Below are 15,001 nucleotides of genomic sequence, written 5' to 3'. Positions count from 1 at the left end.
AAGTAGTAAACCTATTGATTGGAAATTCTGTGGGTGAAGTTTCTTTTTCATCCATGAGGCAAAGACTTATGCGTAAGTCCTAGGCGATGTCTCTTTTAGCCATGTTCGAAAGTGACATAATGTTTTGGCTCACTCTTTGGCTTCAAAGGCTTCGGAGGAGCAAGTGTCTTCTCTTCTTTTTTCTCCTTACCCAATGTGGTTTAATTCAACTAAAATTCAAAGGAAAAATACCCTTCCGATCCATGAGTTTTCAGGAATAAAAGCTATTGGTCCTTGAAGTTTCAAATTGGTCATTTTAGTCTCTAAATTTTCAAGAATAGATTTAAAAGGTCCTATCACTACCCGATTTGTTAAAACTAAAGGATGTGTCCAAATAGACTTATTTGAGTGATATGGCTTGACCAAGATTGATATATGATTATTTTATTTCTAAATTTTATATACAAATATTTTCTAAAGAAAGAAAAATAATAATTTGTTGTACTCTATATTCTACACCCATAATGAATCCAACCCATTTGATTCATTCTCAATAGCCATGTGATGATCATTTTAGGGTGATCCTTTTGTCGACGGATGCTCCTATTACATTCGTAGTCTCTAAGGGATGAGAACCAATTATGTAGCATCTACATCGAGAATTCAAGGTATTGTATACGTCATTAGTCCGATCCTTTGTAGGAACTACCCCACAAGTGAAAAAAAGTGACAGTTCATACCCACACAAGTGAAAGAAGAAGCGAACAATCTATACTGATGGTTCATGCCCATACAAAGGTGTCAATGTATAGTGGACCTTTGCATTGCAAGTTATTATGTAAGCACATGAACACAGTGTTTGAATTCAAAGAAAGCACTTTCTGGTTACAATCTGTGTACCAGATTTATCCCTACGTACCTGTTAAAACCTTTCCAAGATGGATGAATTGGTCATAAAAAATTACTAGCCCTGAATCACAATATTATGACCAGATTTTTTCCATAATTTTGCTCATGTTCTTAATCAGATTTTTCATACATAACTTTTCTGTTCTAAATCAACTTTTTAATTCTGAATATTAATCAGAATGTTTCATATGGTTCCTATTAAAATAGATCTAAGAAAAATAGTTCTAAACCGTACAAGAAAACGAAGGTGAATGAGGTTTTGGAAAAAACATTTACCTCTAAATGGGTGATCGAAAGATTAAAAAAAAAAAAAAAAAGTTGGTCGCCGACTGCTAAATGGATAACGATTCTTCTCACTACCGATTAGAATCGGTCAAAGATTTGCTAGTGGTTGGAGTTTCTTCGACGGTCGATAGACAGACAGGGTGCATAGGTTGTTTGTGAAGTTTGCTTGCGTGTTGATTAGGGCACAAAATGGATTTTTATTTTAAAAATCCATTTATAAAATTGTAAAATTTAACATCATGTCACATAAGCAGCAGCTAAAACGTATATTTGAAAAATCCATTAGTTTTAACAATTCTATTAGTGAGGATATTTTAAACCTATTATTGAAAACTCATGTACTAAAACAGTTCATTTGAAATTTTAGGACCAATCATAACTATTCTTAAAAATTTGAGGGACTAAAACGGTGTTCTACCAAATTTATGGAAAGAAAGATAATTTTAGAATTTAGAAAAAAAAAATCTAAAAATATAATCATTATGAGCAGGCCTGCCAATAAAAGAGCACGAATTAAGCAACCATTTAGAACCCAACTTCAAAAAGTTAAAGTAATAATAAAAGTGAACAATTTGAGAGAGAGGTCAACAGCCATTGATGAGCAATTTCATATAGTTGAGCAATAAACAACAAAAAACAGTTGAGAAAGAGAGAGAAACATTCTGCATCATGTTTGAGATTCCTTGGATAAAGATAGCCCACTTAGAAAGTAGGCAAAATATTTTGAAGCCTACTAAATAAGAGGAACCAGTTATATAAGCAATTAAGAGAGCATAAAATGCTAGGGATAAGCAAAGCCATGATGACTATTTAAAAATCAAAACACCTCCTTGCAAAACCTTTACTCTTCAACTCTGCAACAAATTTGGATAAAGATGGAGTCTCCATAAAAATTTGGTACGGTAATGCTTTTTTAACTGTAAACCTAGCTAACTACTTGATGACAGCTCGGGGCGACAAACAAGAGGGTGGGAGAATTTAAATACATATGGTAACCTGTCTAACTGTACATTGAGATTGATCCTATGTGTAAACAAGGTCAGCAGATTCCTTACTGTGCATTTTTAGCTAAATCTGTATTATCTTCCTTTTTAGACTTATTAGATTTCTGACTATCCACTACGGGAATGTATGCTTCACTCGTCTTCTTGAAGAGGTCCTCGGCGGCTTTTTCAGGTTCACGAGGACTGAGTAGACTCTTCTCCACGTCTTCAAATTTTGCAGTTGCCCATGGTGCGGTTCCAACATTCTTGGTAGAGTTAGTTGCCGCATCTATTGTCAGCATGGATAGTTCATCCCTAGAGGCATACCAAGAATGACCACAGGCAATGCACTCCAGCTGGAATTGTAGAACCAGGGTATGTTAGCACACCATATATTATTATCCACAAGTGTTTACCAGGTATTTCATTTTTCTAAAACAAACTACAAAAGCATAGCTTATTAGAGAACTAAATCCACTGTCTAGATCTTGTACTACAATTGGTACCATCCATGGCAATTGCCAACTGACTATAATTCGTTAACGCATTTATACCTCCCCTAAGATTGAAGATTTGATCTCCACCCAATCATCACATATTCATTGAATTGAAGTAAATAAGGCCCATTTGATAACCATTTGGTTTTTAGTTTTTGAAAATTAACCTTATAATTAAACACCTTTTCCACCTCTAAATTTATTCCGTTATCATCTACTTTTTACCGATATTTTCAAAAAAAAAAAAAAAAAAAAAAAAAAGTTTGAATTTTTTTTTAAAAAAAAATAGTTTTTGAAAACTTGTTTTATTTTTAGAATTTGACTAAGAACTATCTTTTACTTAAGAAAGATGTAAATCATTGTAAGAAGTTTCCTTACTCCAAGTAGAATTCACTTCATTTTCAAAAATCAAAAACCAAAAACCAAATGGTTACCAAATGAGGCTTAAATAATTAATTAATTAATTTACATAAAAGAACAAACAAATATTATACATGAGCATATATACTTCAGCTAGATAGAAGCACTAGTTCTCAAAGGCAACGCCTCTCAGAGATAATACCATATGTCAGGTTGATTTTGTCCAGTCTAAGGCAAAGCAAAATTCGAGAAAGAAAGAATGGGACCTTATATCGTTGTCCATGTCCTGTTTGGATGATGTCCCTGACACCCACTTTACATTCTGTGCATCTTGAACACCGAGCATCCGTCATCTGTTTCATCTTATATAGTCGTTTATTAAGTACAGATAAAATGGTTAAATGAAATGAGAAGGGAGAAATGGAGGAAAGAAGCTGACCTGCATACGCTCAGACTCATCAGGCTCTTTAGTTGCTGCCGACTCCTCAGCAGTCAATCCTTCCTGTAATTAACAATTACAGTAACTTCTACTGTCTTGGTTTGAAAATATATGTAGATCCACACACACACACTTTTAGGTAATAATAATAAAGAGTCATGTAGCTCGTGCCCAGAGGCCAATGAACATGTACTCATCTTTCTTAAAAGGTTAGATCGAGGCAAATAGACGTCATCAAAATATAAACCTATAGTCAGAACAGCATCTACAATGATACACGAGAAAATGCCACAGAATGGACAAGGCATCCCAGTCTGTATAAAATTTTGAATTTGGAAGACATGGCAATCGCTATCCCATTCCAAATGATGACAGCAACCCTTCGCAATGGTTATCCTGTGCTTGTACTTCACGGGGTACATCCAAGAGTATTTTGTTCCTTTTTTTAAGGTGCACAACTGTTATCTTCCTGTACCTACTTAATTCTCCCTCCACTATTTTCCTATTGATTTTCTTTCTCTCACTTACATGATAGATTTATTTTGTTATTGTGGCATTTTAGGTCGCATTAGATAACAATTTTGTTTTCAGTTTTCTGTAAAATTTATATTTTTCCTCCTCATTTTCCTATTATGGTTTCCACCTATCTAAAAAAACACTTGAATTTCTAGTCAAATTCTATAATTTAAAAAAAATATTAATAAAAATAAAAACAAAATTAAATTAAATGATAGCAACTTTTTTTAATTCTCAAAATTTGGCTTGGATTTTGAAAATATTAGTAGAAAGTGGATAACAAAATACATAAACTTAAGGGTGGAAGTAATTTTTATAAGCTTGTTTTTTAAAAACCAAAAAAAAAATTATCAAATAGGGCCATGTTATTGATATTAACTTCTTTTAAAAAAATATATAAACTAGGCTCAAATGGAAATTTCATTTGCTGGAAAATCAAGGAACAAAAAATGAAAGAGAAAAGTTTCTAAATAATCACCATGTGCTCCTCATATGGACTCTGCATGAACTGACTTCTGGCACAAAAAATGAAAGAGAAAAGATTCATCATCTTCACACACTCCCAGATTCATAGCTCTATACTCTACCTCAACACTACTTCTGGCCACTACACCCTGTTTTTTACTCTGCCAAATTACCAAATTTCCCTATACAAAGGTACAGTACCTTGAGGTTGACCTTCTATCAGTCACAGATACGGCCCAATCTGAGTCAGTATATGCCTCGATGCTCCGTGTGTCATGTTTCCTGAACACCAAGCCCTTCCTAGGGGTGGACTTCAGGTATCTCAAAATTCGAGTCACAGTTCCATGTGCTCCTCATATGGACTCTGCATGAACTAACTTACTACACTCACAACATAGGAGATGTCAAGCCTAGTATGAGACAAGTAAATCAGTTTTCCTACTAAGCGTTGATACCTCTCCTTATTCACAGGAACTCCTTCCAAAAATACTTTTCAGTTTGCTATTGACCTCAATAGGAGTGTCAATAGGTTGCATCCAGTCATTCCTGTTTCCTTTAACAAGTCCAAAATGTACTTCCGCTGAGATACAAATATTCCTTGGACTTTTGATCTAGCCACTTCCATCCCTAGAAAATACCTCAAACTACCAAAGATCCTTGATTTCAATTCACCTACCATCCTTTGTTTTTAGCTTTAGCAATTTTTGCCATGTCATCCCCTGATAGGATGATGTCATCAACATTACACTACCAAACACAGCAATCCTTTCCTAGGGTGATTTTTTGGTAAACAGGTATGATCAGAATGCCCCTGAACAAATCCTTGGACTTAACAAACACGGTGAACCTGTCAAACCATGCCCTAGGGACTGCTTCAACCATATAAAGACTTCCTGAGTTTGCAAACATGATCCCAAACTTACTTCGAAAACCTGGGAGGTGGACTCATATAACTCCTCCTTCCAACTCACATTTAGGAAAGGCATTCTTACATTAGTTGATGTAGGGACCAACTTTATTTACAGGCAACAAACAAAAGAACACGAATCGTGTTTAAACTTAGCACTTTAGGAAAAAGTTTCTGGAATAATCAATCTCATACGTCTGAGTGACCCTTTAGGGTCAACTAACCTGGCTTTATACCTCTCGATGTTCCGATCAGACTTTATACTTCATGTGACACCACTGCACAACGTTTATGACCTTAGGGAGAGCTACTACTCCCCAGTCTTATTTGCCTCGAGAGCTCTCATTTCCTCCAATTACTGCTGCTTTCCACTCGGAACTTCATGGCCGCATGTACACTAGTAGGTATTGCTAGAGCATCCAGCTGAGTAGTAAAAGCCTTAAAACTAGGAGATAAGTTACTATAGGTCAGAAAACTATGCAAAGGGTATTTTGTACATGACCTGGTTCGACTTTCTCATGAGCAATTTGGTACCATTCTCAGTGACAAGAAAGTGGTATCATAATTGTCAGTTTCGCTGTCCCTCTTCAGTATCAGACTTTTGAGATTAATTCTGCATCTTCTTGAGGATCTTTCAGCACCTCATTACCTCCTGGAGTTTCAACCTTCTCGGCTCACTTCATCATTTTCTATGTTCCCAGGCCTCTCTTAAGACTCTCCTCTGAAACAACGATCTTGAACCTGAGCTGGTTCCGACGCTTGGACACTTTCCGATGGAACACCAAAGGTTTCCTAAATTTCCTTTCTGAGATTCTTCCTATAGTATGTTATCCAGGACATTGTCTAGTAGGGAAGAACCGACACGGAACAAACAGGAGCAGAGTTAGGTTCAAGACTAGGTAGTCTAGGTCCAGGAACATTGGGGCTAGGCTCAAGTTCAGGAATATTAGGACTAGGCTCAAGATTGAGGCTAATGGGTACGGAGTACGTGGAATGCTTAGTCTCTTCATTCGTGGTCTCCCCCTGAAGATGACTAACGGGAAAGAATGGTTTATCTTCAAGGAACGTGACATCCATAGTGACAAAATATTTTCTGGAAGATGGATGAAAGCATTTATAGCCTCGTTGATGAAAAAGGATACCCAAAAATACACATTTTCTAGCTCGTGGAGCAAACTTAGTCCGGTGTGGACATGAGTATGAACAAAGACTTTACACCTAAACATGCGAAGAGGAACTCAGAATAAGACAGATAGACTGATAGGACTCTTTGAAGTACTCAAAAGGGATTTGAACTTTAGACTCTGAAGGCATTCTATTAATTAGATGAATTGCGATAAGAACCGCATCCTCCCACAAAGGTACGAAGGGAGAAGCGTTGGTAGGAACAGCAATCAATGATTAACATCAAAACTCGATGGCGATATTTTTCCGTTCAGCCACCCCATTTTGTTGTGATGAGTATATGCACACGAGATTTTGGATGAGGATGATCCCTTTCGACACTAGAGAGAATTCTGGAAGGTGTGGTTGACAAACTCACGACCATTTGTCACTCCGAAGAATGGCAATACTTTGTGTTGAACTGTGTTATAAGTGTGTATAAAATTGTTGAAGGTTGATATAAAACCTTGGACTTATCAAAGAAGAGAGTATACCCATGTAAGTCGGGGTATGGTCATTAAATGAAAGTTATACCAATTTCGCCGACCGTTTACTATGCAGACAAGAGGGAGTAGAGCATTGCTTAGAAGGGACCCTCCAACAAATGTATGAAAGTGGGACACAGGTGGTCGCTGGAAAGGAAACCCGCGACAGCTTTGGGTATTATTTTCGGGGGGGGATTTGATAAAAAAATGTATTTTAAGGGGGGGGTGGCCTTAGAGAAAATCAGAAACTTTATAACGTACACCGACGAGGTTAGTTCTAGCAACATATACAGAATCCACTAGATTAATAGAGAAACCAATTTAATTACTCGGATTAAATGAGGAAATAGTAGATATCGCATATATGAAAAACAGAGAAACCCATTCCTAACTTCGCGTGGAAAAATCAACAACAAAATTTCAGACCAATGCCGCAAGAAGGGGGCCGGCCAGGATTTTCATAATGAAACAAAACAGGATCAACGATCAAGCTGTAGTTCGCAGGCGCCATAATCTTCATTTCCTCTGGAGGCTTACTTGAAGCGAAGGAGGTCCAAGACAAAAAATGGCCACAATAAATATTTGTTTAGTATATTGACAGACATAGTAAACGAGATAAAAAGGACTAGCCTAAACAGCTTTTCTGGAGGAAGCATCTGCAGAAAGGAAATATAGGCCTCTGTCATATCGGGAACAGTGCCAATCGTCTTCGCGAGCTCAGAAAGTACTATATAGAACAAAAGCAGTAAAATCTTGGTGAGAAGACCTCCGCTAACAAGTCAAATCTTGCTTGTTATTTTTTGCTTACCTCTGAGTAAATAAGTTAGTACGAAATTTTGGAAGAGACACATGTAGACGCGACATTATGCCGATTATCCCCTGGAAAGTGACAGCCTTCTGCCATTTTTTCCCGCAACAGCAGACGAAGGACCCAATCTCGCAATCAGAAATACACTCTACATTAGTCCAGCGCTTGGATAGTATGAGAGAAACCGGTCGGATGAGCCAGTCAAGTGATCGGTCGCTCCTGAATCTAGAATCCATAACTCATTCCCTTCAACAAGGAAACTAAAAGATTGAGGGTTACCTGATTGAGCAACTGTTCTGATCCCTATGGTACCTGAATCACAAGGTTGGTCACTGGAGGCCATGTCTGAGGTTGTGGAGTCCTCTCAACTGATTCACCCACTAGAGCACGCCCAGATTTCGACTTGTCATTCGGAGGGTGACGTTTACCATTTGGAGGGTGACCAAGCAATTTCCAGCACTGATCCTTCGTGTGCCACTGTTTTTTGCAATGCTCACATACTAGGGGTGTTTTACTATTCTACTTGTCACCATCAGCTCCAGCGGACTTCACCCCGAAGGCAGCTGACTCTACAATGGTAACACCCGGCCCATTCATTGCACTCGATCTATCTTCTTCCAATCTAACCTCTGAACAGGCCTCCATGAGAAACGGAATTGGTTTCTGCCTAGTATTCGACTACGAACTGTATCAAATTTGGGGTGCAGCCCGGCAAGAAAATCATACACACGCTCAACCTCTTCTATCTTGGAGTATTGAATTCCATCTTGTGGGCAGTTCCAGATGATCTCCCGACATAGATCCATTTCTTGTCATAACAACGACATCTTGCTGAAGTATGACATTACATCCATGCTCCCTTGTTTGCATTCATGAACCTATTTACGTAGAGTATACAGGCGGGATGCGTTCTGACGCCTCGAATATAACCGTCGGACTGCATCCCAAATATCTCGGACAGTGGCTAAATAAAGTAAAGGTTTCCCGATTTGTGGTTCCATGCTACTGATTAACATTGAATGGAGCAAAGAATCCTCTGCCTTCCAGACACGCTCTTGAGGATCCCCAGGATTCGGTCGTGGTATCTCTCCAGTCAAATATCCAAACTTGTGGCGTCCCTCAAGAACCATTTTAATTATTTGGGACCAAGAGAAGTAATTTTGCCCATTCAACTTCTCTCTCATGATCATTCCTACAGAATTTCCAATAGTTCCAGATAAAAAATTAGTAGTAGGAAGAGTAGGAAACATTGATACCGGATTTTCTGAATACATCGGAGAATAATCATGACCATTCAATCTGGCTCCAAGGGCGGCCATCTGTTGCTGGAGACTAACCAATTGTTGTTGGAGTTCCCCATGAGATTCAGATCTGGAATTTTTCTATCTAAAAACCATGGGATTTTCTTCAACGGAATCACCCATTCGAAACTTAGGCTGAACTTGATACACATGAGGAAGACGCTGTCCACCATGGTACTGTGAAGAAGCTACTGCCGGAAGTCCACCGGCAGCAAAGTTCGGCAACCCGTGACCGGCGCTGCTCCCAAACGGCTGCGATGGTGGGTAACGGACAGAAGGCTCGACGATCGGCTGCGAGGTTGAAGAAATCGCGCCGATCTGACCTGACCCGGCAGTTGGAGCAAACCCACGACCGTCTGGTGCAGATCCAGTTTTGTGCGACGCCGAGGGACCGATCGGCTATAAATCGTTCGCGTGCGCCAGCTAGAGGACGTGCAAAGCTAAGACGGTCGCGTGCGAAGTCGAGGGTCCGATCGGTTGTGAACCGCTCGCGTGCGCCGGCTGGAGAGCGTGCGAAGCGAAGAGACCTTCCTCGATGGTGTTTGACTGGAACGGCTGAGTCTGGAAGCTAATCGGCGTGCCGGCTGGAGCAAGCCCACCACCTGTTGTTCGGCTCGCCGACTGGATCTATTCGGCTGAGCCACCTGGGATGATGGTTCGGAGATAGCGGTCAACTGCTGCTTGAATCACAGCCTCATTAGTCAGCGTACCTTCACCTATCAAGTTTGATGACTAAGTTTCTTCTATCGAGGCTAGGGTTTCATCACCTTGCTCTGATACCATATTGAAATAGAAGAAAAGAAGACGACACAAGGAGTTTACGTGGAAAACCCTAATTCAGGGAAGAAAAACCATGGTAGAAAAGGACTTATTATTTAATGTCATATGTACAATAGACCCAACCTCAGATATAAATAGAATGAGGTGAAACCCTAATTTAGCAAATATAGTATAAATTATAAAAATGCCCTTAGGGCTAATTCAACATATTTCAACAGAAAGAAACAGCACATTTAAACAACAGGTCACACAAAATTTAAAAGACAAGTATATATTACTCAAGTAAAAGGAAGTCACAGTGATTTCTAGTTTTACTATCCATTTCTATGCTCCATATGATATTTAAATTCCATTCCAAAAAATCCACAAGGAGGTTAGAGGCAAGAAATATAGCCACCTAGCACATCAATCAAGCTAACTGATAAGTTAGCTGTCATGAGTTGTGCAAGTTGACATGATTCTAGGCATCAAAGTTAAAAACAAAAGGAGAAATGTGATCATTGTATCACCTTGAGCTCATTGGGTGACATATTCAAGATTTTTGATGGTTCCAACTCTCCATTTAACAGCCGTTGAGCTAGTAAACGAGTATTCTGCCAAGAGAATGAAATAATTAACGATGAAGTAAAAGGTTATAAATTATTGCTGCACATGTGACTAAGTTATTGATGCAGAGAACATCCGGCTGTTGAATATTCCTATATTCAGAGAATGCATTAACAACGTTCATATCAGTAGGTTACCTCTTCTTCTTTTCAACTCAACCCTCGGCATGTTTCTTTCTATTGAGATGAATATTAAAGAAAGAAAGCTCAGATGTAACAAATTCATTATAATGAAGGTTCTTAAAAGATGGAATCAGATCTGCTGTGCATACAGAAATTCATTGGTATATGTTCTTCATTTTTAAGAACCAAGCGCTTTCTGTCAAGCATGAGCATCCTCCTACCTTTAATGATAACTGATTAGTATGCCCTAAACAAAAGATCTGATAGCTTTCTAACCTTGAGATTGAACACCAATTGCCGCATTTTTTGGTTATATTTCTGAAAATCAGCAGATAGAGCATCATTGGACACCTTCTCAAGAGCAGTTATTGCCAGAACAGCTGCATCAGGCCAGAGAAAAGACTTGCCGCTCTGCAAAACAACAAAAATAATAATAATAAGAATAATAAATTAATAAATAAGAATATAGTACATTTATTGGTTACAGAAGATACAAAATAACAGTAACTAGTCAACATATCTACCAGATTCTTACATTCATACTTATTGGCTACATACCTGAGCATTGTTCGCTGCTGCAGTTGACAATTCTGGATTTTTATTTTCAATGTTGACACCATTAGCAGCAGTTTTTCCTATGTCGCCTTCACATGTCTTTTCAGGAGAATGACATATGTACTGAACCCCCTCCAAAAGTTTTTCCAACCATCTATCTCGATGAGTTTCACCTGTTAGAACGTCAAATATTTCTAAAATGGAGTAGTACTCCGATCGATTTGTTGTACAGCTTCCTGGTGTTTCAGCTTTTGAGCCGTAATCAGATCTGGTTGTCTCTGATTCATCTCTTGTAACATCAAGAGGAGAAATATTCTTTCTTTTGAAGCTCCTTTTAGTCTTCAACTGGTCTTCTTGATCAACTGGGGCATCTTCAGGCTCAATATCAGGGAGATCTCCCAATCGTGACATAGTCTTCTTGACAAGTTCATCAATTTCCTGCTGCTTAGAATCTTCATAATCCTTATCAGTTAGCTTCCAAAGTTTTCTTTCAACTGTGTCGTACACTTTACGCACAATAAATCCAGGATGTTGCTTACGAATTGGAAGTTGCTTATGCAATGGAACAAAATGCACAACACATTTGTGCATTACAGATTCTGCAGGAACCTGATCACGGTGGAAACTATAAAACAGCTCTCGAGTATCATGTGATTGCCAACTTCCACCACCCTTCTTTTCAGCTTCTTCCGGACGGTAAAACCACTGCCCAGTGACCATCATGCCATCTTTGTTCTGAGTAATATCCTATCAATAGGACCAAGTTCCACTGTTCAGGGACAAGAGAGTGGCTAGCTAACTTCCTCTGCAGATTACAAGTATTTGCATACATATAAAAACAAGAACTGACATATAGAACAAGCTAAACAAAATAGCAAGTTAAAAAAGGAAACCATTTAGGAAGAACCCAATGTCCTACAAACTTCAAGTTTCCTCTCGATGACAGGTTAGGGATTAGATTCCTAAAGAATCCGAATATCATCAGGTGACTGTTTCATACTCAGTCTTCACGGCCCCGTGCAAAGTAGTAGGAGAGATTGTCCAAAAGGTGGCTACCAGTTTAGAATGAGTCCAAGATTGCAGACACCTAAAGGATAGGACACATTAATCTTTTATTTTAATAACCTCATGTTTCCAACCCAATTTGCACATACCTCAACTAATTTCATGAGATAAACTAATCACCCAACCCAACAACTTTTTTAGAGTTCAACAACAGGTGAGGTGGCGATTTAACCTTTAACCTCTTGACCGAGGATATGTGCTTTCACCAACTGAACTATGCTCAGGTTGGCACTATCCAATCCTACAACTTTTAGAGTTGAAAAATCCTAGAATATTCAAAATAAGTGGTCACTATAGTTTGAATCTATATCGTTAAAAGCTTTTACATTTCCAAGATATTTTTCCAAAACAAGGAGTGACCAACTGAATGAAGAATGTATCAACCGTTCACACAGCATATGTCCAACCACTTGAATTGAGCCCCAATTTCATTGTCTATAACCTTTTGAATTTGTTTTGTAAACACCCGATTTGGAACCAATTTCATTGTCTATAACCTTTTGAATTTGTTTTGTAAACACCCAATTTGGATAGACATCCTCATACGTAGGTGGGTCATAGGCAAGCACCCCCACAAGCGGTTCAGCAAAAATATGAAGGGAGCTCGCTCCATTTGTTTCATACATTAAAAAAAAAAAAAAAAAAAATCTAATGCACCTCCACAAACTCAAAGAACCAATATGGGAAAATATGAATATTAACCTCAGAATTTTGACACCCTGAAGCTGCCAAAAGAGACCCCAATTGGTTCAAATTAAACCATTATAGATCATCATCATCTATCAACGTGCATCACACGAAGTTCATATCACAAAATTCAGTGACATAGCAGAAGATCAGATTTCAGAAAATCAGACAAACAAAAAAATAAGCATGTTACCTTAATAATTGCCACATAAGGTTTTTGATCCTTGTCCTCAGGAACTAGAAGTACCGGATCCTCCTACCAACAATTAGAAGGAAATTAATAAGAACAAACCGTGATGAAGGTGGTAGGAATGAAGTCCATCTTCACTGACAACAAATATAACGAGAAGCTTCACGTCACATGGAATCTACCTTTGGCATAAACATCTAGAATTCAACGGGAAAAGGTATGAACAAAATTGCAACATTGGTGCCGACCAATGAAGCACAGTGTACAAAACTACACAAGTATTGTATGATCACAGGAAAAACGCACATACTGCTGCACACGATGTTATTGCTTGAGTTAACAATTTCTGAACGAGATGCAATCGAATTAGAAATAAACCAAGCCCTACCTACCACCGACTACAGGTATCCACATTTCACGCCTTCATTCTCGCATTTTTCTCAAGGCATAAGACTGCCAACACTAAATAGTTTACTAAACAATTTAAAAACATCACAAACCAAGTAAAGTTCTCAAAACTATTGCAACACCAAGAACACAGAGAAACTCACAAGATCATATCTGTTGCCATCATATTCAAATGCATTGTAATGATTCTTCCTTCCTCTTCCTTTTCCAGAAACCCTAACAACATCTCCAATCGGCTTCGCATCCTCTTGTGACTGATCATCCTCATCTTCATCTTCCGCCTGCTGTTGTTTAGACGCTTCCACCTCCTTATCTCCCTTGTTACTACTTTTTCTACTCCTGCGATGCTTCTCATCCGCTTCCGCCTCCTCCTCCTCCTCTTGAAGCTTCATCTTCTTCCTCTTCCTACGAATTGGCAAGTTGTCGTCTGAATTTGAGGATTGCTGCTTCGTTGCTGGTACTTTGTCTTCCTCATCGCTAGTGGAAACCTGCGCAAATCTTCGGTTCCCCATCGCCAAATGGGCGGCGGTTTCTTCCTAATGTCTTGACTTTCAGTCGTCGAATCTCTCTGTGACTGGGATTTTTGTCCTTCCAATTGAGAAGAAATGGAATTTGTGTTTTCGCGGGGAAGGAAGAAAGAGGGCAGCCGAGAAAGGGCTTTTATAGGACGTGGACCCGGCAAGAAGTAACTCGCCACGCCTTCTCTCGCATTCCCTAGTCCCTAAACCCTGCCGCCCTACGGGTTGAAAAAATAATAGTAAACTACTATTTTAACCCCCTATACTTGAGCTTCTTTCTTTTCTTTCAAAAAGAAAAAAATATCATTCCTATCCACAATTTGTTCATATACCTTCAAATGTGGCCAATTGAGATTAGATCAATAGTAAATGATCGAACCCTTATCCCCACAATTTGTTACTGAAAAATGTCTAATAGTAGGTTTCAAAAAGTTATTTTAGATTAAAATGATGCATTTGAAAGTACATTAATTAAAATTGAATAACTCCTAAAACACATGGATCAAATGATATTTTAACCTTGTTCTTTTTCCTTTTTTTATATAGTTTAGTCTCTATTGTTGGGTTGTTTTTAATTTGGTACTAGTGTTTTAAAAGTTTCCATTATTTGTAAACATGTGTAGACTTCTCAAATGTCGGTTTTATAAAATGAATGATTAGAGTGAATGTATGAACGATTGTTAAAGGAAATTACGACTAAAAATCTAAGTTGATTCATTTATAAAAGGTTAAGGATTTAAGTAATACAATTATGAGTTTCACACGAAGTTTTTTCAAATAGAATGTAATGGAGAGTGAATTGATATACTTACAAAAGTTTGGAGTTTAAATTAATACAATATTAGTTTATGGAAAATTATGTACAAGCGAACACGGTCAAATTATAATATATTAAAATGGCTTAAGAGGCCGAGTATCATCCTCAAGGATCAAACAAACAGTTATTACTTATCTATTTAGAACCGTATCGAT

At 38.2% G+C, this 15,001-nt stretch overlaps 1 protein-coding gene across 1 annotated transcript; it reads right to left on the bottom strand.

The window, feature by feature from the left end:
• Positions 1-1,976: 1,976 nt before the first annotated feature.
• Positions 1,977-14,237, bottom strand: LOC120067024. The gene is made up of 8 exons (XM_039018395.1): positions 13,655-14,237; positions 13,107-13,169; positions 11,165-11,908; positions 10,883-11,017; positions 10,388-10,471; positions 3,453-3,515; positions 3,280-3,366; positions 1,977-2,512 (listed from the first exon to the last, which is right to left on the bottom strand). Exons 1-8 carry the CDS (start codon positions 14,021-14,023, stop codon positions 2,225-2,227), a joined length of 1,833 nt encoding a protein of 610 aa, XP_038874323.1. The 5' UTR covers positions 14,024-14,237; the 3' UTR covers positions 1,977-2,224.
• Between the last annotated feature and the right edge of the window lie 764 nt (positions 14,238-15,001).

Source organism: Benincasa hispida, chromosome 12 (genome assembly GCF_009727055.1).
Source record: "Benincasa hispida cultivar B227 chromosome 12, ASM972705v1, whole genome shotgun sequence".
NCBI classification, from domain to species: Eukaryota; Viridiplantae; Streptophyta; class Magnoliopsida; order Cucurbitales; family Cucurbitaceae; genus Benincasa; species Benincasa hispida.
This window is presented reverse-complemented; position numbering and strand designations above follow the sequence as displayed.